We start from the raw sequence: 27,520 nt of genomic DNA, 5'->3' as shown, positions 1-27,520 counted from the left end.
TGTTATGTTACCCAGAAGGGAACTGGGGAAATACTTGACCATGGACTCACTTGTCTGCACTCATTGCAAGATGGGCTGTTTGTTTAATGTGCTTTAAATTTGCCTCTTTAAAATGCACTCTGGTATTTTTCCTCTCAAGATCACTAAGGACATGCTGAGTATTGTGTCATATGTTTTCACAAGATCTCTATGAAGGGAAAGGAAAATATGGGTTTTTCTTTGTCTAAAGAACACATGGTATATACCTTCTGCCATGTCACCTTGTTGGTGACTCTTTCCCCTTCTCTGAGCACCACCCTCTACTGTTACTCCTGCTAAGTCACCATTTTCCATGGTGTTGTGGGTTTTCAGGTGGGGGGCCAATGTGTGGCCTTCCTTGGGCACAGACAGTAATAGTATTGCTTATCCACAGAGAATCTGGGAACAGTAATAAGCTACAACATGGTGTACTTATATTGTTACAGTGATCTTAGGTTTCTAAACTATGTCAGGGGTAAAACATTCCTCTCCTTGTTCTGTTTGATGCCCCACTGTCCTGTTGGTCAGGTTTATATAAAGGACCAGCACTTTGGGATTTAATGTTAAAAGCATATAATAGATTTCTCCAGGGTGTGTATAATATTGCCCCATTTTAACTAAAGTAGTGAACTCCCTCTCTGCCCCCTGCATATACACTTACATATATGTTCATAGGAAAAAAGTCTGGCAACTGTGTCTTAGAGTGTGGACAGCAGTTATGTCTGATGGTGAGGTTATAGGTACATTTTACTTTTTTCAAAGTGTTATTAGAAAAAAATGCCACCTTTTGGTAATAAGTATGGGTGGCTACTTACAATTGGCATTTTAAAAACTGTGTGCCCTTTTACCAGGAGTTTGTTAAAAGGGTTTTACTTGTAGTCACACCTTGTAATGAAACAAGTGAGGACCCAATTGGGTATCAGAAGTCTGACTCCTATACTGCAAACTGGGTGACCTTGGATATAGTCCTTAATTTTCAGATTTACATTTGCATCAGGTTGGCTATCTTGTGAGGATTAGAAAAAAGTATTATCTGTGAGAACTTACATAAGCTGGGCTATGGTAGAAGTTTAATTAACAGAAGCTCTTACTATGTTTCTAGGCCCTGCAGTATGGCTTGCTTATCTCTTAGGATATACCTCTGCCTTCTGTCTGTGCAGCCCCTCATTACCTCAGTTACTGAATGGCTCCCAGCTAGTCCCTTTCTTGCAGCTCCAGCAAAATAACAGTAATTAATGCATTACATAGTATTATCTTTAAAGTAGTTATCACAGTATAAGATATTGGGCATAAAAATTTCTCCCATTGATATTAGCACAAACTTTCCTTTTCAACAAACTTAGAGACACTAGTAGTATAAGTAACTTGCATTTTTTCCTTTTCCCTTCCTTCCTTTTTTCTTTTGCCTATCCTAGTTTCTTTTTCCTTTTGAACAGTTTTTCCGATTTTACGATATCTATTGCACATTTTGACCTTAATTACTTTTTTAGTTTCTCACACCAGGGAAGCAATATTATCTATACACATGTAAGTCTGATTTATTTCACTTATGAGTATGGTCTCAGTTGCATCTATTTACTTGTAAAAGTCTGAAGCTTATCCTTCTTTATGGCTAAATAGTATTCCATTTTAATAAAAACACGTCTTTTTTAAAATCCAATTCTGGATTGACGGGCATCTAGATTGTTTTCATGATTTAGCTATTACAAATTGCTGTGCTATAAATGTGGGGGCACATATATCACTGTGGTATGGTATTTTTAATTCTTTAGGGAAAATACCTAGAAGGTGAATAATTGAGTTGAATGAGACCTCTAATCTATACTGAAGAATCTCCATACTGATTTCCACAGTAGTTGCACCAGTCCACATCGCACCAACAGTGGAGAAATGCTCCTTTTTTCTCAGAGTGCCATCAGAATTTGTTGTTGGTTGATTTCTTGATTATAGCTATTTTTTCCTCTAGTGAGGTGGAATTTCAGTTTTAATTTGCATTTCTCAAATGACCAAAGATGTTGAACATTTTTTCATATATTCATTTGCCATTTGTATTTTTTCTTCTGAGAGGTGTGTATGCATCTCAGATGCCCATTTTTTTTTTTATTGAGTCTTTGAAATTCATGATGTTGACGAGTCACTACTATTGCCTATCTCAGGCCTTTAGCTTTAGTTTCCCACAGATTTTGATAAAATATCAAAGGCAATGGAATAAAGGTAAGGGCAAATGGAGTGAAGTATTGCTGGTACTGTAGTAGCATCATGCTGCAAAGATGGGACTGTTAGGTCCTGGAGCAGATGGAGAGTTACTAGCAGGCAGCACCAACAGTTTTTGCTCATTATCTGCCCCCTAAAGCTGCATTTAAGCATATACATGGATGATGGTTTCATCTAGGTTACCCACAAGACCAGTGTTTCAGAGTCCCACAGGGAATGCCAAGGACCACTCATGTGGAATGCGCACCCCTGGGCGCATTGTTTTTTCTTATACATCTGAGACCCTTGATTGTGCACCATTTACCTTGTCTCATATTTTTATGGACCCACCATTTTGATACAGCTGCAGTCTTATTTGGTGCGTAATACCATCAGTTCATAGCTGCCTGAAGAGCTGACCCAGTTTTCAGCCGCTTGGGTGGACATGGAAAAAGGGTAGTCAGTTTGAGTGTGGAATGGCCATTCTTGGCATTGTATTTTAGGAAGGAAATGAAAAGCTGGAGCTCTTTTAAAGGTGGATTGTTAGGTTGAGTCTTGATTGAACTCCTATATTCTGCAAAAAAGAAAGATAAACTTGAATAATTTGTGGGAAAATGAATGCACCTTGTTAAATGAAATAAATTAGACAGAGAAAGTTAAATATCACATTTTCTCTTATATAAGAAACCTAAATTAAAAATAAAGAGCAAAATAAAAGATAGATAATAGAAAGTTGGGAAATAGATCTATCTCAAGGGGAGAAGAATTAAGAGGTGGAGGGAGGGAGAAAAGAGGGGAGAATAGGGGATGGAAAAGGACTTGGGATGTGTTAGGTACATGTAACAACTCTATGCAAGGAGTGCAAAGAGTATGTCCAAAAAGAGAAAGGAATAGGATCAAGAGATGGGATCAAAAGATGGAGTTAGGAGGCGGAGAAGGGGAAGAGGATACAAAAAGAGATTAAGATGTATTATGAACATGTGCCAAAGAATGTAGCACAAGAAATGTAAACATTATGTACTATGTACATATACAATAAAAAAACCCAAATGACTGAAGCACCTGGAGATATTTCATAGCAGATGTCCATAAGAGAGAGTGGTGGGCTGGGTTTCCATTCTAGAAGAATCATGGGGAAAAAAAGCTTTGTTTCATGGAGGCTACACGGTATAGATGATGAAAGCTTGGTTATGCTTTAGAGAATAACAGATCTGGGTCTGAATTTCAACTTTGCTTTTCTGTGGACTGATATTGGGATACTCCATTGCTCCTGAGCCTCAGGTTTCCTCTGGAAAACTGGGGATAGATTAATTTTTACCTCATAAGTTCAGGGTGTAGGTTGGATCAGATGTTTCATATCAAGGTACTTAGCATGATGCTTTGATATGGCAAGACCTTAATGAGTGGCCAGATGAGTATTACTAAATTCTGTGTGTATTAAAGAACGAGGTCAAGCAAAGGAGAGTCAGAAAGAGCAGACTGAGACCTGGCATATGTAAGGAGATAACTTTTCATCTATCAAAGCTTCTGCATGAAAGTGACTGCACAGATGTCAATTCCTAAGCTTTAGCTCACTGTCCTACATTAGCGATGTAAAAGAGCTGGATGTGAGGGAGAAGCTGAACCTGCTTTTTCTGTGGTTTCTGATTCTGTAAGCTCTTAGTATTTTATACTACTATAAGGTTTCCTTATAGGTAAGTGTTTGAAATGACAGTCTGTAGAAAAAAATGGACTATACCCTTTTCTGTACAAATTTCACCACCACCATCACTTTCACCTCTGTGTTCCCTCATGGTCTGAGTGTGTCATGTGTTTCCAGACAGGGGAAGTTGTCTATGTAGGAGCTGTCCTCTGCTCCTGTAATCGTCAGCCATCTGGACCATGGGGGTGTACAGGGAACATACTGTTGCTTCATATGCCATTCCCTGCTGGCATCTTTAAAATGGCCCTATTGGCTGGAGCTGTGAAGCAGCCAGGCCCTCCCTCTCATTCACACTTTCTCCAAATACTCCAGAGAGAAGGGCATGTGAGGGAAAAGTGTAAAGATCCAGAAGAATGGCAAGATGGTTGGATGGTCCCTGAGGGAAACTGGATTGAAAGCCAGTGGCTTTCTTCAATCCAGTTTTAGAATCTGTGACTCAAAGTATGATTCCCAGAATAATGTCTTCAAATAGTACTTGAGGGGGTTCAAAGTTGGTATCTCAGGAATCTCTGCAATGGGCTTAGTGGGTGGGCTTCAGACTGTCCTTCCCTTGCCACCCAGTTAGGGGTACTTTTTCCTACCTCAGTAGGTCCACTTTTTCCTACTTTGTCCTTTTTATCTGGATCTTGCTTCCCATAGGTATTTGCTTACTGGCTTCTGTTCATTATTTAGCTTTCAGGTGAATATTCACCCTTGTCAGAGACCTTCCCTAAATACCAGTTTAAATTTAGAAGGGGATCATAATACAGGAAAATAAAGTACCTAAATTGATTATAAAATGTAAAGCTATCAAGTTTACATTTTATCACATGTTCAGGGAGCATACTTATAAAGAACATAAGGTTCCCTCTCCCATTTAGATGATGGGTTTTGAATTGATGAGAAGGGAGCATGTGTGCCCAAGCTCTCAGGGAGGGACTTGAGACTCTTGACTTCTGACTATGCATACAGTGCTCTTTCCTCTCAATAAAAATTTCTCAGCCCTGAAGTCTTGTTCAGAGATAAACTTCTGGGTTGCTGAGCCTGGCTCTGTGAATCATTTGAAATGGTTCACATCATTTTGCTTGTGTATGTGCTTATGTACCCATTTCTGGAGAGGATCTACACTTTGCATTTGAGAAATCTGTGACCAGAAAAGTCCTAGATATAACTAACTTGATTAGTTATATGGCAATTAACATTGCCATTTAAAACCTATTAGAGTAAGTTAAATCTTGTACTTACCCATAATTATATGAGAAAACAGAAAATGCTTCTGGGGAATTATTAATTGTTTAAGACTAGTATACAGTAGCTGCATTTCCCAGGAGGTGAGGGGTAATTTAAGCATTCTTAGCCCCAAAGTCTGGTTCAGAGGTACATTTTGGGGGTGCTGAGCCTGGATCTGTGAATCTATTTGGAAGAACTTGGCAAACAACCATACACAAAAATCTCTTTTTTGTGATTAAAAAGCAGTGAACAATATAGGACTAATAAGGTAGTTTTTTTGCTGTTGTTGTGGAGTTATTGTTGTAGTGTATTGCTGTAGTGAAACAGAAAGCTTGGATTTCTGCAGGTAGTGTGTGGAGGCTCAAAGGCTTGACTTAATAGAAGTTTATTTTTCATTAATGCTTCCACCTACTATAGGAGCTCAGCAGCCTTTTCAAATAGTGTTCCAGGGACCCAGGCTCTTTTTGCCTTGAGTTTTGCCATATTCCTGGGTCTTAGAGTCATTTACTTCTATTCAGCAGATAGCCAAAAATGGAGAAGTGAGAACTAGTTTGCAAGTTTTTACAGATGTGATTTCTTTATTATTCTGTCCATGTTCTGCTGGCAGAAATAAGTCCTATCTGGAAGCAGAGTGGTGCTGGTAGTGGCCATAGGGCTTCTTAGCAACAACTCTGCACTATGAAAGAGGAGCACAAATCTTTATTGGGCAACTAATCTTATCTGCTCAGGCAGGGTGAACATTTTAAGAATGTCAGAAGTGCATAAAACATCTGAGATGGGGCTTTCAGATTGTTCACTTAGTGTGCATGTGGGTTGTAATACTGACTCTTAAGAATTAGGGCTTTCGGGTTGGGGATTTAGCTCAGTGGCCTAAGTGCCTGCCTTGCAAGCGTGCAGTCGTGAGTTTGACCCCTGGTACCGATTAAAAAAAAAGCAAAAAAATTACAATTGTCTGTTAATAGGAGATTTTATTCGTATTTTTAAAGGAAAATACAGAGGGAAAGAGCCCAACTTGGAGTTTGGCATGGTTTATAAGATAATAGAACTTGTTAATTATAGAAACCAGAACTATTCCCAGTTTTGTATAGGTTACCATAGTTTAGCTTTCATTGTAAATTGTATATTTGTCCTTATTGTTTTGTGTTTGACAGAAATTACAACACCGCATTCCCTTACCCTATGGTTTTAATTTTCACTCTTTTGCTTAGTTATTTCTTGACTATTTTTATTTATTTTATTCAGCAAAATTGTCTCATAATTTTTATTCTAGAATAAGATTATCTATGGCATAAAATTAAAATGAATGCAACTTCTCTAGGTAAAATACACCAGACTCAGTAAGTTAAAATGTACGTATCTTCTCTTATATGAGAAACCAAATAAATAAATAAATAGGATTCAGAAAGCTAAATATTTACCCTTATATGAGAAATGGAAAAAGAAAAGAAAGGAAGAAAAGGGAAAGGAAGGAGAGATGACAGGAAAATAGAAGGTAGACTTTTGGATATGGGAGATGGAAGAACAGGACCAGAGGAAGGGGCAGGAAAGGAACAAGAGAGTAATGGGATTGGAAATGTATATATATATATTCTGTTTTAGTAACATAAACTAACAGAGGGGGAAAAAGAAAAAAGAAAGATTACCTGCTTTTTTGTCTTGTCCTGGATAGACTATCATTTTTGTGGTATTTGGTTCTTCTGACAATACTTACATTAATATATACCTTCTCTTTATGAAATGGCAGTGATAGTGGAGAAAGTAGTTAATTTTAAATACCGTTACTTGGAAAAAGCTAGAAATTATATTGATCTTTTTTCCTCCTGCCAAAGTTTTTTTTTTTTTTTTTTTTTTTAGATGTTTATGGTCCATTAGTTCCAAAATCTAGAGCTATTTGATATTGACTACTTACCTGAGATTTCTGGAAGCAGAAGTAAGTCTTAATGAAATTTCCCCAAAAGTGCCCTATATCAGCAGTCTGTACTCGCCCATTGTTTATTCCTGCTGTTTCTCACTCTAATAACTCTGTTGATACTTATTAAGAAAATGAGTGCATGACCTGAACAAATCTTATCTTTGTTTCTTCTGCCAAGACAGCTTTTAAAATCTAGACAAAACTGTTCTTTTGAGAAAAGGGAGGCAACAAATGAGCCTTCAAGCTTAAGTTGTAATTATGTTGTTCATTCTTTATTTAAAGAAATATTGTTCCTTATTTCATGAGCTATTGGATTCACATCTGGCATTAAGCACTGTCATCTCTCTTGTAACACTGTTGATATTAATGCCATTTTAATTTCTTGTCCTCATGCTATGTAAATGTATAACCCACAGTTAAGATTTTTGAACAAGGATAGAAACTTGGATTTGGAAGCAGGAGATTCACAGGGTTTCATCAAATCACCGTGAAGAAAAATGTCACAGTTGCACTGAAATGGTTTTAAATTGTTCATTTTAAACCTACCTCAGTAGCAAAATGCCATGCGTGCAGCAGATTTGCAACCACGTTAGTCACTTTCTTTCTTCCGTTCCCTTGCTGTGTTTGTGTTGGGAGCACAGAGTAATGTAATTTAGTAAATTATGATTTGATGGCTGGGCATCAGCCCCAGTGTTGAACAGTATTTGGACTATGATTACTTGCTGGCTTTGTCACAGTTGGCATTAATTATTGATGAAAGTTTCAGAAATAGCGCATGTGCCAGGAGTGTTTCACCGGAACGCAGGCTGCAGGCAGGAGGGATGCTAAAGAGTGTGGGGGAAGAGGCACCTGTGGCTTGTTTATGTCTGTGCACGGGGAACCTGGACCCAGTGGCTGTGTGATGGCTGTGTAAAGGTCATGGTGTAATGGAAGGATGAACCGTCAGGCTTATTTCTATCGTGTTCCTCCCCAGGAACTGCACCGAAGAAGCCAACTTCAGCAGGAGCCAGCCAAGACGAAGGCTCTCCAGACTGTCATTGAAATGAAGGTAAGAGCTGAGCACATTTGTCAAAAACAGCGCTGCCTTCAGAGTTTTTGCTAACTTGATAATACCTAACGAGTGTGTGAAATTAATCTTGTATGTTTTCTAGACACTTGCGTGCCTTACTTCTGGGTCTTTGTGCCTTTCTGGGTGCATTTAATTTATTGGCTTTTTAATTATGGTACCTTTTTTATGCAAATGAATAAAGGGCTGAAATGTGCCTTTCTGAAAGAAGCTGGGTTAATTTCCAGAACATGTCCAATGCTGTTAACCTTAAGGAGTGTTTGTATGTGCTTTAAAAATAAATTTCTAAGGTTAGAATAACTACCCTTTATATTCACAGTGCAATGAAAAAGCACTTCTGAGAAACAGGGTTTTATAGGAAAGTATTTTATATGCATTAGAGGTATTGAATAATTAAAATCATACTGCGGTCAGCAAAATTTACTTTTTAATGACTGTTTTCTCCTAAACAAGTCTGGAAGTAAACATTTATTAAAAATGCACAAAGTATCCTATTTGACTGTGGCATAGATCTCAGCTATTGAAAGGAATGCAAAAATTATTCTTAGTGGATTTACAGCATGTAAAGAGTAATAAAGTAAAAGATGATGGCTATGCCATGATCTATAATTAAGAAGCAGATCTAAATGAAAAGTATTGCTTTGCCAATATCTAGAAATTTTGAGTTTTTTTCTTCTAGTAGAAGGAAACAAATAGTAAAATACTTAAAGAATAAATAAAAATAAATAATTCTTTATTTAAAATGTTTTATAAAGTTGTTTGTAGTCTGCAAATTCCATACTTGAGCTTAACACTCAGGACACCATCAGCTGATAAGAGAATTCTCAAGCTTGATGATGGGATAGTGATTTTTCTGTTTTTCTTATAGTGCATGATTTTGAGTTGTCTGCCAAAAAAATACCTAAGTCCAAGGGAAAAAGAAACTAATATTAATTATTGAATTCTTAGCATGTATGTACTTGGGATTTTTTTTCCTCATCAATGGCAATGTCTTCATCCAACTAGTATTTTTTTTTTTTTTGAGCAAATAATGTGGAACATTGGCTTTAAAACATATGTCCCCCAAGTGAGGTTATGTAAGTCATAGGCTTTCATGTGTTTTGCAGTAAATTGATTTGAAAATATAATTGAAAAGACCAAATACTAACAGTATTAAAAATACCTGTTAATCATGACTTATCAATTGTTTTGAATTTATATAACTTTAACTTAATTTGAAACAAAACAAAACAAAACAAAACATGTTGTTGGGAGGAGGCAGTGGTTTATAATTGAGAATTCATTGTTCTCATTGTGACCAACCTAAAACACGGTTAAAGCCAAAAATAAAAAAATAAATAAGTTAAAATAGAAAAAAAAAAAAAAGAAAAGACAGTAGTACAAAACGCTCAATTTTTATTTTGCACATAGTGGTTCAGTCCTGCTTCCACCAACCTTCCCAATCCCTAATACAAGTAGTAAATGAGAATCTATTTTGAAATTGTCACTTTTTAAAATAAAGGAAAAATAAGTTCTAGAAATCTTTGGAGAACTTAAAAACTTCTGTCGTAGTATGGTATTTTCTTGCTAATGTCTTGGTACAAAGACAGTTGCTGTGTTTTGGTAATTTTTTAGATTTAAAGATTATTTTAAATTCTAGTTGAATTATACAGTAAAATCATTAGGAAATAAAAACTCACAGGCTGTCTATATGGGAGGCATAAAAGCATGGTTATTAGGGCAAACTCACATATACATTGTATCATTAAATTACGCCTGAAATTTTCCTATTTGGGTGCTAATGATGCTGCTTTACAGGCATAGGAACATTTTTAGGATGTATGAAAATCAATATATTTTGTCAGGAAACAGCCAAAATTTTTCTTTTTGGATGTCTGTTAATTTACAAAAGCACTGCCGTATGTTTTGTCTGTAAAGAAATCTGGATTCCATTACCATGTATACAGGACACACCTAAATTGAGTTACGGAGGCAGCTGGTAGAGGGTCATCACCTTGGCCATGTGTGTAACTCTTGACAGAGGCTGTGATCTCATCCAGTTTTGTGATTGGAAATTGGAGGGAATGTTAGAAACTCACATTAGGAAGACTAGAGTTGACTACCAAATAAAAGTGATCTTTAAATCCAGAGGGTGAAACTTGGGATCCTGTGTCTTCGCTTTGGGAAAGTGGCATCTAGTGCCCTAGAAAAGTCTTGAAAAGAGCTTTTATAACGTAAACTGACTTGTAGTTTCAGGTAAATGACAAGAATTAGGGCTCACAAATTACTACTTGTTTACTACTTCTTAAAGAAATTGGAAATGAGCTTCTGAACCCCAAACATCCCTACATGGAAAGTTTGGTCAAACTATATGGGTGAATGTTTAAATTAAAAAAAAAAAATTGCAGTAAAAGGTACTTTGTCATTAATCCCTTTCAAAATACTCTTCCTTGGTTTGAACATGATTATTGTTCTTACAACTTTCTTTTTTTATTATACTAATATGTGTTCATAGTACATAATATTTATATTCGTTGTGTGTAGTTGTTTATATCTTAAGTTCTTTTTTCGTTTCTTTTCCCTCTCCTTCCTCCCCACTCTCTCTAGTTCTTAGTCTCCTTCCCATTTGAGAAAAAAAGTATCTCTCTACCTCTTACTATCTATCTTTTTTTTCGCTTTTTATTTATAATTTGGGTTTCTTATGTTCTTGCCACTTTCTGGAGCAAATAAGTACTCTTTCTAGGTGCCTTTATGAGATAGTACAAAAAATACAGACTGTTTCTGCTATATGCCATCCAACATAAAAGCATGTCCATAATAGCATTGAGATATAGCCTCATTTACCTTATTCACTAGATATGACAGCATGCAAATTCTGGTTCTTCCCCAAAGTAAAAACAATCATGAAGATAAATGTTTTGAATCAATTTGGAACGTCTAGGAAGCCTTAACAACACAACTAAATGTAGTAATATAGGTGATTTCCAGAGCTGCTTCAGAAAGTGTCATGAATGACTTGGATAAGTGTCTTTGACGTAGAGGAGGGTATATCGAGGGAGAGTAACTGATGGAATGTGTCTTTTACCATAATATATTTTTTTTCAATTTAAACTTCATTGTATTTTTGGGTCACACTTTATACACATATTATACCAACTGGAGAAAGGCATTTATTGTGAAACGTGTGGAATCTTACTTGACTTTGAGCACTAGGTTGGAAGAAATGCAGCCTAGCAGAACTAGTAGATTGCTATGTTCCCCTCTGAACCTCGAGAGCTGGGATACTGTGTCACTATGAGATGGCATAGGAGAGGCCACTGTAAAGTGGGGACAGTGCTTGTGCAGTCATCACTTGTGCAAGCCAGTTTGACCCAAGGGTCTGAGATGGTCTGAAGGAAAGTGAATGGGAGCACAGTAGATATAGTTATTTGTAATTGATCTTCTTGCAGGAAACTCCAAGTTTTAAATTTGATCCTGATTTGATCTGGCAGGTATGTTCCAAGATTGCATGTGGAACATTGTGTGCTTTTCTTGGAAAAATTAGTTTCTTGTAGACACGATGTTTCTCCTTTTCCTCATTTTATGTCTAAAGATTCTTTACTGAGTTATTTTTTTTGTTCTTATAGAGAGCTGTCAATAAGAATAACAGTTAATGGGCTTGTGTGTTTTAGTTTCCTTTCTTTAATTCTAATTCCTTTGAAATAATGTGTTTTTAACTGTTTTTTTGTTATGGACTTGACATGACATGGTGTCCAGTAGTTTCATTTTCTTGGTTTCATTCATAAAGATTTACTTTTTAAAAAATGCATTATAGCAGTGACAGTATCCGTCAGATAATCTCAAACTTTTTTTCTCAGAGCTTCTAAGTAAATGAAAGTCTAATCCAAAAGTGAGTGTAACCAAAAAGAAATTTATTGGCTTGTGTAAATGGAAAAAAGCAAGGTATTGCTTCAGGCACAACTTGATCCAGGGGCTCAAAAAGGTATTTCGTGTTTTAAAAATCTTGGTTTTCTTCTTGTGGAGCTCTATTTTTCAGATAGCCTTTCTCCAGCTTTCTGAGCAGAGTACACGTAACCATGCCAAAAATCATAGAAGAAAGAGTGAGGCGAAAGTTAGGTGTTTTGTTTTGCTTTGTCCTGATCCAAGAATCGAATTCAACACCTTGAACCTGACAGGCAGCTGTGCCATTGAGCTATATCTCTGGTTCCTAGGTTTTTTTTTTTTTTTTTTTTTTTTTAATGTAAAAAAGGGAAAACAAAAAACCCCAATCCTAGAGTAAGAATTATTACTGAGATGGAGCTTAAAACTTCAAGCTTCACACCCCAGAATGAAAAGAAAATGCACGAAGTTCCTTAATTCTCATTTGTTGAATTTTTTTGAATGCTTTACGTAATACTTATTCATCAAGACAACTAACTTTCTTTCACAGCAGAAATTGTTTTTCAGTAGAAATTATCAAGTAGAACATAGTGATGTAAGAGTTTTTAGAAAAGTTGCAGAAAATGTATGTGATCGGGTGAATTTGTTAACCTAAGTGAATTAAATTAGGGGCTGGAGATTTAGCTCAGCGGCATAAACGCCTGCCTTGCAAGCATGCAGTAGTGAGTTCAATCCCCAGTACCGATTAAAAAAAAGAAAGAAAAAGAAGTCAGGCACAAAATGACAGTAAGAGACAGTGTACTGGTAAGTGAAGTGAGGATTGTGGGTACTTAGTGTTCCAGTAAGAAGATCACCTCAGGATTGGTGTGCAGGGAGTATTTCATCTTGAGTAACATTTGTTTCCATTAGGCTTTTTAAAAAAAAGATTTTCGAAACTCACTACTAACACAAGATTAAGCTTGACTTCATTTCTGAAGCATACTTGTGCAATTCATGAAATAATTTGACTTTCATTCAAGTGCAGCATGATTGTGGCGAGTAATGTTGTTACTGAAACTAAAGACTATACTTTCTCTTTGTGCCCAGGCAGATCACTGTTATTAGGGCAGAGGTGCTGACCTCCACTGGGTAAAGCTTCTACTAAGAAGTATCTTCCTCATATGAAGATATTTCACATTCACAAGGTGTGGAAAGGATGTAATACAACATTGCAAATGCAAGAGCTACTGCTTGGAAACTTTCCCAAAGTCACCCAACTAGGAAAGTTCCCATCAAACCTAGGCTATGAAACACAAACTAGTAACTCTCATGAAATTACCAGAGTACTGCAATTTAATCAGAGATACTAGAAAGTGGTTGCCATATTTCTTTTGGCTCTAGGCCCTACTTAGGTTTTTTTCATTTATCCTTGGATCTATCTTGAGTCTTAATTAAAATTATTTCTTCTCACAGGATTCTGTGTTCATAGGAAATTTGTGCCAAAGCCATTTTTTTCTCATCAAGCTATAATGATGACTTATAGCTCTGAAGAATATAAGGGTCTGGGTATGTTCAGAGGTTGATCAAATATAGTGTGTTTATTATTTTTATACTAGAATGACAATATGATATTTATAAATGTGAGTCTGATTTGTTTCACTTATGAGGATAGTTTCAAGTTGCCTCCAATTACCTATAACAGCCTCAAGATCATCCTTTTTAATAGCTGAGTAATATTCCATTGTATAAAAATACTACATATTTTTCATCCATTCAGCAATTGATGGGCATTTTCGTTGTTTTCAAGATTTAGCTATTACAAATTGTGCTAATGAATTATCTTTCTAGTATAAAAATAATAATAAAAACTGAAAGAGTAATAAGGTTCAAAATATGTAATAGATATATGATAATGAAAGGGAAAGAAAGTGCTCTGAAGAATACAACTGTATGTCTAAGTGTGCATGATAAATAACCATACTATTAAGTTTTTGTTAGTTCATCAAATAGATAGTTTGTACTGTCATTGTTTGGTTGTCTACTTTTTATGCTTTGATTTTGTGACTTGTGCAACTGTTTCTAAGATAACAATATGTAATTTATCAAGTAGTGATTTCTTACTGTTTATTTTGAAATTCTGTATTATTTCTACCCTTTTTTCTGTTTTGCTTTTTTCTCTAAATAAAAGAAATAGTGTTTAAAATTACAGTAAAAGACACATTGTATTGACCCCCCCTCAGGCAGCCCCCTTGCTTCTAAACACAATTAGCCCATCTTTCTTGCCACTTTGGAAGTCCTCTTTTATGTGTGTCTTTATAAGGTGTGATCAGAAATATGGTAAATGCTGTGACCAAGTGCTGTCCACCAGAAAGGCAGGCTGACTTTACTCACTGGACCTGTGATTTCTAGCTCTTCCCTAACATAAAAATGACCAGGAAAAGTCAACATTTTGAGTTGATTCAGGGCATGGATACAGCCATGACAGGACAACTAAACACCCAAAAGTGAACTTCCAGAACTGCTTCAGAAAATGACAAGAACCATGGAATGTGTTTGAAGAGAGAGAGTATTTTGAGGGTTATTAATGGCAATGTCTTTTGATGCAAATTTTTTTTTAAAGTTTAAACATTCACTGTGTTCGTCATACTTTGTTGCTGTGTGGTAGAGCACTTGCTTAGCATGTGTGAAGGCCTGGGTTTGATCTCCAGCAATACAAAAACAAACAAAAAGAAAGTGCCATGTTCCTTTTGTGGGTACTAAGCAATTACAATACAACAGTAACAGCAAAACAACACTTGCAGCACCAGAGTCACCCTAACTACAAGAGTACTACTACATATGGGGTCAGGCACTTGCAACAGATCTTTAAACAGACATAACCTTCCCCATTTCACAGCTGGAAAGCTGTGGTTTAGGGAAAATACGAAGGCTGCTTACGGTCTTAGAGTTAATCGGTTGGCATCTGAGATGGGAACGTAAGCTTCCCATCAAACCCTTGTGCTTTCTACTTCTATCTGGTTGACTACAGATGGCCCATGTGTTCAACTGGCTTTTCTGTCAACAATGATTTTAGAAAATGTACACTGAGGTTTGTATGTTGAACAGTAAAGACAGTTCAGACAGCTAGAGATGCCTATCTGATATTTTTGGAAAGGGGCAGAGCTGTACATTGTGCTCTAATCGAAGCTAATCCATTTTACATCTATGTGTTATCAGGCTTCTAACTAAAGATCCAAATATGGACCTACAGCCAGAACATTGCCTGCAACTCCCCTGAATTTCAAGTCTTTGCGTGAAGTTTCTTTTTTCATAGCATGGCAATTTGTGCAAACTTGCAAAGCCCAATGCTTTTAATGTGCACTACCCATGAATATAGTCAGAATTATCCTTTAGCTTATTTTCCGCTTAGTAAATTTCATCTTCTTATCTTTCAACCTGAAAAAAACCTCACACACACAAAAATCAACTTTGTTTTTTGAGGAACTAACAGAGATTATTAATATAGTTTGTGTGGTCATTGTTCGATTGATCATTTTTGGATGCCTAGATGTTGTAAACTGAAGAAGTACTTCTAAGATAACAACATCCAATATATTAACTAGCATTAATTTCCTACTTTTTTTTGAAATTCTGTATAATTTCAGTCCTTTTATTCTGTTTTACTTTTTAAAATAAAAAAAAGCAGGGCAGGGAACTGATTTAGTTTTATATGACTGTTTTCCTTAGATGGGCCTGGGACACTTGGCTTTTCTTTAAAAGAGGTTGGTGGTGTATTTGACTGCTTTCCTTAAACAAGATGGATGTGTGTGGGTTTTAAATGATTGAGGAAAAAAATGTTATATGGATGCCATTCAAAAAAATATTTACAAAAAGATAGATTTTTTTCCTTTATGTGCCAAAATTCTTATGATGCTTTTGATTCTGAAGATTTGACTAACTTGCCATTAGATAATAGTTGCAATTTAACTGGGTTAGATTGTGTGAATATAACTCCTGAAGTTGGATCATGGACAACAGTTTTTCCTGAGTAGGTGCTTTGTTCACAGAATCACAAAACTCAACTTTTCAGTCTTAGGATGCTAATGGAAGGAAGTATGTAACCCATCTTATAAAAATGAAATAAGGCCAAAATGATCTACAGAAACAGAAGAAATGTTAAATAAAAGAAGACAGGGACTGCTTCTTGGATATAGTAGCGTTTGAGGAGGATATTGAAAAATAGGTATCATTTTTATAAAGGGAAGTATGGTTTATAAACAATGGAAACTATCGGAGCAAAGGCAAAGAGGCTAGCAAGTTCAAGGACTATTTAAGGAAGAGCATATCATTCAGCTTGCTTGGAAAAATATTTAAGGTTAAAAACAACGGAAGAAATTAAAGCATAAAAAAGTAGAAGAAAAAAATAGTAAAGATAATAGATAAAATTAGTGAAATATAAAGCAAACGTATTGTAGGTAGGAACACCAAAGCCAAATGCTGACTCTTTGAAGAGATTAACAAAATTGACAAATTCTAGGTAGAATCCAGAAAAATAGACACAACAAATAACCAGTATGAGGAATGGAAAGAAGGTAAAGCTATATAACCTTAAAAAGAGAAGAGGATTTTATTAATAATTTTATAATAATAAAATTGAAATGTTAGGTAATAAGTAAATTATTTAAAAATTAGAACTTGTGAAAGCACATAGAAGAAACAATATCTGTGGTTTTAATGTACTAAAGAAAATGATTCTATAAAAGTTTAAACTAAATCAATAAAAAATGAAAAAACTGAAATGAATGTATCTGTGATGGTTTCCTCAGTCAGTTGTACCAAACATTTGAGGAAGTGATTAATCACTCACACAGAAATTCTTCCAGAGTAGAAAAAAAGTAATTCTCATCTTGTTTCCTGAGACCAGTACAAATCTGATATTAATGCCCAATAAAGATATTACAAGAGAAAATTATAAGTATTTGATTGGATAAGCATTCCTACAAAATATCTTGGTGAACTGAATTCAGTGACAAATAAATGACACCACCAAATTGTGTTTACTTTAGGAATGTAAAGTTGGAATTATACTTAGCTATCAATCAGTATCATATACCACATTAACAGAAAATTTAATAAAAAGTATATTTGATAAATGCAATGGCTATATTAAAAAAGCTTTTAAGAAATTCAAATTAGAAAGGATTTTATTAATCCCTTAAACAAGAGATAGCTATATGAAAGCTATGCCAAATATATATGATTGTTGTTTTAGGTTTAAAATGTCCCCTCCAAGTCTCATGTGTTCAGAGGTAGGGCTTTCAGAAACTGAATGGATCATGGAATAATTTTATTATTATTGAAAGGTATTATTGAAAGGTAACAGAAACTTGGAAGTGACTGCATGACAGGGGCATGACTCTGAATATTTTATCTTTTCCTAGTCCCTCCACCTACACTTACTGAGTCCCATAGCCTTCCACTGTGGCATTTCTGCCTTGCCGCAGGCTTAAAAGCAATGGAGGTATCTCTGACTGTGGACTGAAACCTCTAAAATCATACGCCAAAAATCACCTTTTCTCCTAGAAATTGATTTTTTTCAGGTATTTATCACAAGGACATTAGGCTACAGATATGACGCTAAAATATTGACAGCTTTTCCTGTGTTGTAAGGCCCAAGTCAGTAATGCTTATTACCATCACTTCTATGCAGCAATGCTCTTGACACTGTAGGAATAAGAATTAGAAAGTAAGTATAAAGCCATCTTTATTCACAGACCACATGATTGTATGTGTAGAAAATTACAGTGAATCTATAGGTAAACATAGATTATAGATATAAACATAAAATTCACCCTAGTGGGTAGTCATTGTTTAAAAAAAGAACCTTGTTTGTAAACTTTAGTTATAATTAAAAATGAAAGTTATAAAACAATATCACTTATGATAGTATTAATAAACTCAGTATCAGGCAAATTTTAATAGTGATTATATAAGATCTAACTTAATTGGAAATGTATAAAATATAACTAAACATAAAATAACCAAAGATTTGAAACAAACAAAATAACTATTGTCTTGGTTACTTTTCTCTTATTTGTAGAACAAAATACCCAACACCAAAAATTGAGGAAGGAAAGGTTTACTTAGCTCACAGTTTGTGGAGGTTTCAGTCCATAATGAGCTGGCTCCAAGGCAGGGTGGTATGGCACAGGGGCAACACTTCCAGGTGGCAGAAGACAGCAACAACAGCAAGAGCAAAAGAGGGAAAAGAGTAAGCCTCTTTTCTTCCCTTATGTTGTAAAGCAGGCTACCATGCCCTAGGTCAGGTATAGCACTCACACCATTTCCATGTGAACAGGATGAGGATGAGGATGTTTATAAAGTAAGGATCCTGGCTCCCTGCTGAGTTGCTCAGTTAAGACTTGTATATTTTTCAAGTTGACATTGTGTATCAATCATTACAACTATCAGTAGTTAAGTAGATAAACAAATAATGGAGCATTCAGACACTAAAATGCTATATGGCAATGGTGTGGATCACATTGATGTCATTTGTAACAATACTATTGAATGTCATTCTGACAATTCCAAAATAAGACAGATAGAAAGAGAACATATATGATTCTGTTAGTGTGTATTCCCAAAATAGCCAAAAACTAATGGTGGTGTTAGATGTTTGCTAGTGGCTAATTTGGGGAGAATGGAATATAGGAAGGCAAAGAAGGACTGTTCTTGGAGTACATATATCTCCTGATAACAGAGGTATCCATTTTATGATCCGGTTGGCACATAATCGGCTTTGTTCACTTTGACATAATACATCCTACTGAAAATTTGTGATCTAGATAGTCTTTTACATACATTACCTTTAATTAAAATACTATTTAAAAATAAAGAAACAACAGAGTGTGGTGGTTTATGCTTGCTGGAACAGGAGAATCACAGTTAATTCAGGCCAGCCTGAGCCTATATAGAGCATTCAAGGTCAATCTGAACTCATAGAGAGATCTTGTCTCAAAAAAATAAAAAAAGAGAAATGACTCAACAATAATGAGACAAATAACCAGTTAAAAATTGGGCCAAGAATTTGAGTAGATATTTTCTCAAAGATGTCCAAATGACCAATAAAAGACATAAAAAGGATGCTCAGCGTCATTTGTCATCATGAAAGTGCAAATGAAAATGATAAATATAGTTTTTCTCTACTAGGATGGCTAACAAACAAAATAAAAATCAAACAGTAATGAGCGCTAGGTAATATGTGGAAAAATTTGATCCTATTTGTGTGTGTAATGGTAAGTGTAAAATGATATGATTCAGTTAGGAAAATTAATTGGCATTTTCTCAAAATTTAGATATAGAGTACTACAGAATCTAGAAGTACCACTCCCAGGATATGTTCAACAGAACTGAAAGCAAATCCACACAAAAACCTGTTTACAAATGCTCATTTTGCTATTGCTATGTAATAGCTAAAAGGTTAAAAACAATTAAGAAAAAGGAAAATTTCTTGAGGGGAGAAGTGGAGGCAGGTGTTGAAACATTCACAGTTTAATGCAAAAGCACAAATGAATGAAATTCTGTAGCTGCTTTCAGACAGTTTTGTACATAGAAAAAATATTTAGAAAATAAAATGTTTATTTTGTTTTTCTGGTTGTTGCCAGTCCAGTCCATTTTGATTCCACCATAACAGGTGAAAATTTAAATCCCAAATTAATCTAAGGGCAGTACAGGTCCTTAAGTGCTTTTAGCTTCTCAGTCGGTGTATTTTGGTTTTAAGCACTGACACTCTGTTTTCTAAACATTTCACATATTCTTTCCTCTTTCTATGACACTCACTAGCTGCTTCCCTGTTCTTCATTAGACGAACTTCCCTCTTTCGAGTTGCTTCTTCAGCATGCAGGGTTGGAAGACCTGGGGAAGATGCCATAACTGGAGGGGCAATGATGCTGGTGGGTGCTGTGTGAATCTGATATGTCTATCCATCTCCACAGGCAGCTGAAATAGCAACTTGGTTGTTGTGCACTAAGATCTACTGTCCATCAGTGGTCTGTGCATATTTTAGGATGGTAGTACCCGACTGGGTAGCAACTGTATTGGTCATAGTTAATGTCTGAAGGTCCTGTACCCCATTGGTACCATTACCAGCCAGCTGTGTGGCTCCCCGCTGTTAGTTTGGTAAATTGGAGTGATGGCAGGGGCTGATATCTCCTCCTCAGACTTCTTCAATTCTTGGCACTTCTGGTGCATCAGAAGATAAGTCATTTGAAGTTTTCCTTAGAAAGGCCTCCTTAAAAGAATTTGCCTTTGCTTCTGGGAATCAGTTACACTGATTCCTGTGAATCTGTACTTTCTGTAGCACTTGAAATTTGTGTTCTGAAGAAAAGTCTTTTAAATCCTTATAGGAAGACTGAACTATCTGTAATTGTGGAGACTGAATAACTGATTGCTAATAATTTGTTTACTTGTAAGTTGATGGGGGAAATGAGAAAAATGAATTTTTTTTTAGTGATTTCAAGATTTGTGCTGAGCCCTTTGGTTGCCTTAGGGACCGAATCCCCCTAGCCGCTTGAGCTGAGATAATTTGTGGGCCATATGCATAAAGTTGTTAAAGTGCAATGGGGAAATGTTGATTGTCAAACTGACTTGTTTTCATATTTTCATGGTGAATTCGGTAAAACTAGTAAAAGATAAAAATGCTCAAGTGATTTGAGTATAGTTTTGAGCGAAATAGGAATGAATTTGGAGTACCGTATATATGCTCATTTCTTCATTACTTGAAAACTTGTCCTTAATCCTTAAAAACATGCTCTATTAGCTACAGGATAGTTGTTGCTTCTTAATTTGGTTCTATGTGTGTTCAACATTTTTGAATACACAAAGGAAGTAATCACCTGAATTAAAAACATGGCATCTGTATTTTAGATTAAATCAAAGTAAATAAAAGTACAAAGCTGATTTTAATTAGCACTAAATCTTAGTAAAAAGATGCTAACCAATCCTGAGTTATATAACAAAGTTTTTAAATAAACATTTTTGTACTCAATGTTAAAAAAATTAAAAAAGAAAAACCCAAAATATAGTGTATCTATTCATATAATAAAATCCTATTTGGCAATTAAAGTTAATGAAATACTGATACATGCTATAACTGAACACTGTCAACACTTAAAACATTATTCTAAGTGAAAAAAGCCCAATTACCAAAGGCCATGTATTATCTAATTATACATAATATCCAATACAGACAAATTAGAGGCAGAGAGGAGGTTAGTGATTGCAGGTTTGGGGAGCTACTGCTAGTGAGTACCGGGCTTTTGGGGGATGAAAATGTTTTGGATTTAAATAGTGGGGATGGTTGCAGAAACCACTGAATTGCCCACTTTGAAAAGATGGTATGTGTATTATATCTGCATAAAACTATTATTTAAGAATAAGGAAAGATATTGCTAGAGAAAAGATTAATAATTTTGATTAGTTTGGTACTTTGGTTCAGAACTTGATTTTTTCCTCTGCTTCTGGCCCAAACCCAATTCAAGGACCAAATCAAATTCAAGGCTTAATGACCTTGTAGGGCAATTTGATCTGGTTCTCATCCAGTTTGGTTTGCAACCAGGATTACAGAGAAAATGGAATTCATCAACCAAGTTACCACTGCACTTTAAGTAAAAACAGAACTATAAAATAACCAACTTGGAGATTTATTGCTTGTACTTAGTGTAAAAGATTAATACTATTTTTAATATATAAAGAAATAATATTTACAACTTGGAATAAAAGGTTGGAGAAAAATACACTAAAATGTTGACAGTTAATTGGGTAAAGATATAAAGGGTCATTTCCACTTATTATTTACCCTAGATGTTCATATTTTCAATAATGTGCAAATAAGAAGTTTGTTAAAGGAAAAAAAATCATAATTTTTATAGATACACTTGAAAATATTTTTTTTCCTAAACTGAGAAGACTCCACAGAGTGTTGGTTTATTTATAAAAACTGACTAAACTCCAACTTTCCAAGCTATACAATGGGTTCACAATATCAGCCTATCTAGCGCTGTATAGGGAATTAAGGATTAAGGCATGGAAAAATCTTGGCATGCAATAGATGTTTAAGGAATCTTTTGCCTCTCTGTCTCTACTTTTTTAGTTTGAAATTCAGTTTTGTGTGTAAAAAAGAGATGATACGTTTGAACAAGTGCTCTCAGAAAGAAGGAACTAAATAGGCTTACTTCAGGCAAAAGTCTTAGCTGTGGATACTCAGATAGTTTGTATGTTGAAGATTTTAAAAGGGCTTTTAAAGAGAGAAACTAGTACAGTACAGGGAAAATATGGGGAGTCCCTGGAGGTCTGTAGCATAATAAATGACCTAGTGACTTAGCCTTCTTGCTCTTTGGCATTGGTAAGTCAGTCAGCACCTTACCCCTCACTATTCTCATTTGGCAGATGAAGAGATTGAATTAAGTGTCCTGCTTTCTTTAAAACAGGACAAGTTTGAGTGCTTTGAGACTGGCAGTTCGAATTCTCAAAGACCCTCCCTAGTAAGTCTAACTTGACAACATTTTTATAGTATTGAGATGTTAGCTTCGTTCTTTTTTGGCCAACCCTGTCTGGCCAGCAGCTCCCGCCTCTCCCTTACTGGTACTCAGTTCCCAGCCTTTGTTTAGTTAGGGGTTGTAATTTCCTTATTGGCATGCAGCTCTGCCAGCAGGGTTGAGAAGTCAACCACAGGCTTCATGTGAGCTTTCCCTGTCAAGCTCCAGTAATGATAGTGTACCAACGATTACATGCCTCATCCCTAAGGTATGGTCTGCTTCCACATCCATCAGGCCATACTGGGGACTTGGGGTGGCCTAAATTCCACAGAGCTTTGTTGCTTTTTCCATGAGACAAACTGGTTGAACACAGAAGGATTTGTGGTATGTTTTAGAGATCCTTGGAAGGAGACACTAAATTCTACCAGGGAGTGGGTTAAAGGAGTGGGTACAATAGGATCAGGTTGCTTAGAAGATTAGGGAACTTCTTCACCCAATCCTTTCCTAAATAGCATTGGAAGAGAAAAATAAATGGGTCAGAGACACATCTTTTTAGGCTCCCGGAAAGCATTTGCTGTGTCATAAAGTAGTATTTCACTGAGTTGCTGCTATTCTCAGAGGCAGACAGCTGGAATTTAAAGCCTTTTTGGACTCAGATATATATAAAAGATTACATACAATTCATTCATGGAGAGGGCAATTCTGTGCCCATTGATGGACTAGGCCTTGCATTTGGAAGTAGTTTCTCATTATGTTTCTTCTTCTCCTCTCTGACTTCTTCACTAATTTCTCTTGACTTTGTTCTGTGATATTTAGAGGAAAAGTACTGTATGGGAGGAAGCACCAGCATAGCTCACCTTCTAGAGGGCATGCCTTCTCCTGAGCCAGTCTTTCTGAGATTAGCCTGGGGACAGTAAGGTTTCAGTGTGAGTCATAGGTCACAAATAAGGTCCCAAAGTGAAGGAAATCATTCCAGTTTGCTAAAGGAAAAACCGTGGGCATCTATAGGTCTCTGATCTGTTAAAAGTGCTTAATTGATAGGGTAATGGAGAGCATTGTGAGATTTTGGTAGCACAGGGCTTCTGTAAATAATCAATACACATTGACTATGTTAATGATACAGGGGAAATAATATAATTAAAAACTTGCTAGATATCAGATGTACTGAACCCACGTTCCCTGAAATTGAAGAATAAATTCTAAGGAACAACAAAAGTTAGGAGTAGGAGAAATTTATTGAGAGCTATTGCTCCAGAGGGCCAGGAAAGGACTTGAAAGTGTATTATTGTGGACTCCTCTTCACAGAGAGAGCTTTGTAGAGAAAAATTATAAGGTAGGTCCAAAATCTTGAGGTGGATACAGTGTGGGTCAAGCTATGTGCAACCAATACGATTATAATTATAGCTACTTAGGCAATATTGATCCAGGGGGAAGCAGTCATGTAGAAAGTGTTCAAGAAAAGAACAAGGACCTTTTTAGGAAGGGATGGATTAGGAGGTCCTGGCTACCCACTTGGGTGACTGATGTATATATAGACTTTATTGGATCAGGTGATCCCAAGTACAGTATAATCTTTAACTTACTGCTAATCCCTTGTAGAGGTATGTATGCCTGATTGTTTTGTCTTTATCTTGAGACCTAGCCTTTGACAAATGTACCTCCTGCCACAGTTGTAATGTGTTTTACCTTCTGCCCTGACTTCCTGCAGGGCCTAGTCCTGTATGACTGACTAATTTTTCTACTTAACTTAGCATCTATAATATTAATTGTATTTTTTTGAAACAGGGTCTTGCTATAATGTTTAGGCTGGCTTTGAACTCACTATGTAGCCAGGTTGTCCTCAAACTCTAGGTGATTCTCCTGCTTTAGCATCCTGACTGCTGGTATTATAGGCATACACCTCTATACATGACTTAATATCAGAACCGAGAGATATTGTTTGCTTCTCTCTTTTGTTCTTCCTTGTTATATGCAGAGCACTAAACAAGTGTCTGGGACGCAAATAGGGAAGAAAACAGGGGAAAAAAATAAATCTTTTGATGTGATTTTGTTTTTCCAAGATGAGGAGCTTGCAAATAGGTATATCTTTTCCTTTCATTCCCCTAATCCCCTTCTTAAAAGAGAAATGTTCATCTGAATGTTTGTCGTACAACTTAACCTCAGATAGGCATTAGGGAGTCTTTGCTATAGTAGGTGTCTCGGGCAATTGAAGTGAGTTTTTATTAGCCAGCACGCCCTCCCATGTGTTGGGGATGCATAAAACTGTCAATATTGAAGCAAAATTCTTTGCAAGTCCAGTACTCAGCTCAGAGCCACAGATACAGACAACTACACTGGTTGTTAAAATAGTGAAATACTTCCACAGCTACCCCAAACCCTCAGAGTATACTGCCAATTCCAGCTCTTAGCCTTCTTCCGCACATTCTACAATAAGGGTTTACCTGTGACTCCGCAGAAACCTTCCAGACATGTGCCAGTGGCCCAGGTGGTGTCTGTTTGGCTTTTCTTGCCCTATTCTCTGTTCTTTCCATGTTGTTGTCACTTATCAGTCACCTGTGACTCCATGGTTTAATATATAAAGTTGATTTATAATAAATCTGGAGTTCAATTTCCAGTCTTATAACACTGTTTCATTAAAACCACCCCATCACCATTGACATACTAAAGCCTTCTTTGATTTCTCCTCCTTCTCAAAACAGTTTGTTATTTTCTTAGATTTTTCCATAATTACCATCAGGTTTTAATGCATATGTGTTTTAAAATTCTTCTATTGTTTTCTCTATCCTTGAATCTCAGCCATGTCTGATAATTCTTTTACCACTAGGCTGATGATTTCATGACTTCTACAGTCTCACCTTCCATTTCGGCTTCTGTTTTATCATTAACCGCCTAGAGACAACCTTATTACCATCTTGTTTAGCAGATTATAAATGACTCGTACTCATTCCAAGAACAAACTCCTAGCTTGATACTATCAATTTGTTATCACTTCTCCTCACCTTCCTTTCATTTCCCACTTTTCAGCAACTAAACATGAATTATTTTTACTTTTCCTTGTTATATACTCCAAACGCATTCTTTTGTTCTGATAATATTGTATGCTGGGCGTGATATCTAGTGGTTCTGGTTTTTGTGCATTATTACTTATGCCTGGTAAGAATTTTATCTTCTCTATGATCTTGTTCATATTCAACTTTATATTAGGTTCCTGTGCTTTCTTGAGATTTTTTGACTCTGATGTGATGGTGTTACCCATTTTAATTTCTCTGCCTGTAGATTTACACAATATTACATTTAATACATTATAGTGTTGTCTCTCACACTGTTAGACTCTGCTGTTACAAATGACAGAAAGTTTGCTTTTGTATTTTGGAATTCTGAGGAGTGGTACAAAGCCCCAGTCATTTGAGTTGGTTCTTGGTATGTGGTATTCAGGCTACTGCCAGCCACAGACCCACATTTTCCTTACTTTCAGAAAAGGACAGCAAGAGTTTTTTAAATCCTTGTATTTATATTGTGCTCCTAAAAGAACTCTGATTCACCTTGTTAGAGTTAGGAATTTACCCCTGGACTGATCCTGATGTCCAGAAGATTCATGGTACTTTTCTCTAGTCAGAGTCTCTAGTCAAGAGTTGAATCTCCATTAAAAACATAGGGAATTGCGCTTCCCAAAAGGAAAAGAATCTGAGCAGATAAAAACTAATAGATCTGCTACAATAAGAAATGAAAGAGAAGATAATGTTTACTGAGCACCTACAATGTATTAACTATTCTGGAAACTTACATATTATCATTTATTTACTTCTTGTAACAACCTTAGGTTATAGGGTTCTCACGGTTCAGAATATGCTCACGGTTCAGAATATGCTCAACAAAAGTAAAGAGAGCAGAACAGAGAAGTTACTCCTTCTACTTGCGCTTCTGCTGGAACAAGGGAATAAATAGGGACAGCAGTTTTGTATGCCTGTGACAGTAAAGGCAACCTTTCACTCTTCTGTGACAGGTTCCATGATAGACATTTTGCATGCTTCACACTTCGTTTGCAGTATTTTTAATATGCTTCTCGGCATGATCCCGTTTCAGAAAGGCCAAGTGTACTACCCAAGAGTTTAAAGCCTAAACTGAGGTTTGCATCCAACTTTGGGATTCTGTAAGAGTCAGATTTTTCACTTTTCACAGCAATCTATTTGTTTTATTTTATTCTTTCTTCTTCCCTTCCTCCCTTTCTCTCCTCTCACCCCATGTGTATCTCTCTGGTTAGATTTATGTTCATTAGCAAAAAGAAATTCAAACATGGAGAACAAAAGTTTAAAGATTACAAGCACCACTAGCGATACATCTTCCACTCATGGTTTTCCATAATGTTCACAGAGTCAAAACAGAAGTAAGGATACATATCCAGGGAACAGACTTGATGAAGATTGAATCAGAGGTAGGAAAATAAGACCAAGACAAGAATATAAAAGTACCATAACTGCTTTAATTGGTATAGTCCAACCAGATTCTCTGTGCCTGTGTATAAGAAAGAATTGGATATCATCTATGTAAACAGAAAAACAGGAACAACATTACCAGAAAAAAACCTCACATAACTTCTGTCATCTTCATCTTCCTGTAATTTGATAAAGTGTAAGGATATGAGCTGCTTTTTTGGGGTATATTTTTCTTCTAAATATGTCTGAGATCTAAGTTGACTCCTTTCTGGAGTGCTTCTCTGGGACTCACATGACCTGGTCATCCTACACAGCAAATGGTTCCAAAAGTAGGGCCTCACTCAGGTAGCCTAAGACCAAGGGACACACAGTTATATTTGCAGAACCACCAGATGGTTTTCAAAACTTAAGTCTTCAAGAGCCTTTGTGGTATCCAGTAATAATAGTTTAGAATTTTATTTTAAATAAAGTGTAATATAATTATGTAGCACATTTCCTGAACATTAGATCATGTCTTCTTAAACCAAATTGCCCCTGTATTTGTTGATCAAGATTCATGGACTGATATGTGAGCACAGTGAGTTTCATGCTCTGTTAAGGAAAAAAACCCTCATATTTTCTTTTGCGGCCTGATAT

General features: G+C 36.0%; 1 protein-coding gene and 1 pseudogene across 13 annotated transcripts in view; one reads left to right on the top strand and one right to left on the bottom strand.

Moving 5' to 3' along the window:
- The window catches only part of Erc2 (ELKS/RAB6-interacting/CAST family member 2), a 1,000,708-nt gene that overhangs the window by 310,128 nt on the left and 663,060 nt on the right, over positions 1-27,520 (top strand). For all 13 annotated transcript variants that reach the window (XR_010050129.1, XR_010050130.1, XM_063257298.1 and 10 more), the window contains one exon: positions 8,008-8,082. Coding sequence is in view for 11 of the 13 variants with exons in the window: in XM_063257298.1 (XP_063113368.1) it covers positions 8,008-8,082 (75 nt within the window). In the remaining 2 variants the exon portion in view is untranslated. The remainder of the gene's footprint in view (positions 1-8,007; positions 8,083-27,520) is intronic.
- Positions 19,635-23,322, bottom strand: LOC106025765 (cyclic AMP-responsive element-binding protein 1-like; annotated as a pseudogene).

This window comes from Cavia porcellus, unplaced genomic scaffold (genome assembly GCF_034190915.1).
Source record: "Cavia porcellus strain 051 isolate PalLab524CR breed Dunkin Hartley unplaced genomic scaffold, mCavPor4.1 scaffold_10, whole genome shotgun sequence".
NCBI classification, from domain to species: Eukaryota; Metazoa; Chordata; class Mammalia; order Rodentia; family Caviidae; genus Cavia; species Cavia porcellus.
This window is presented reverse-complemented; position numbering and strand designations above follow the sequence as displayed.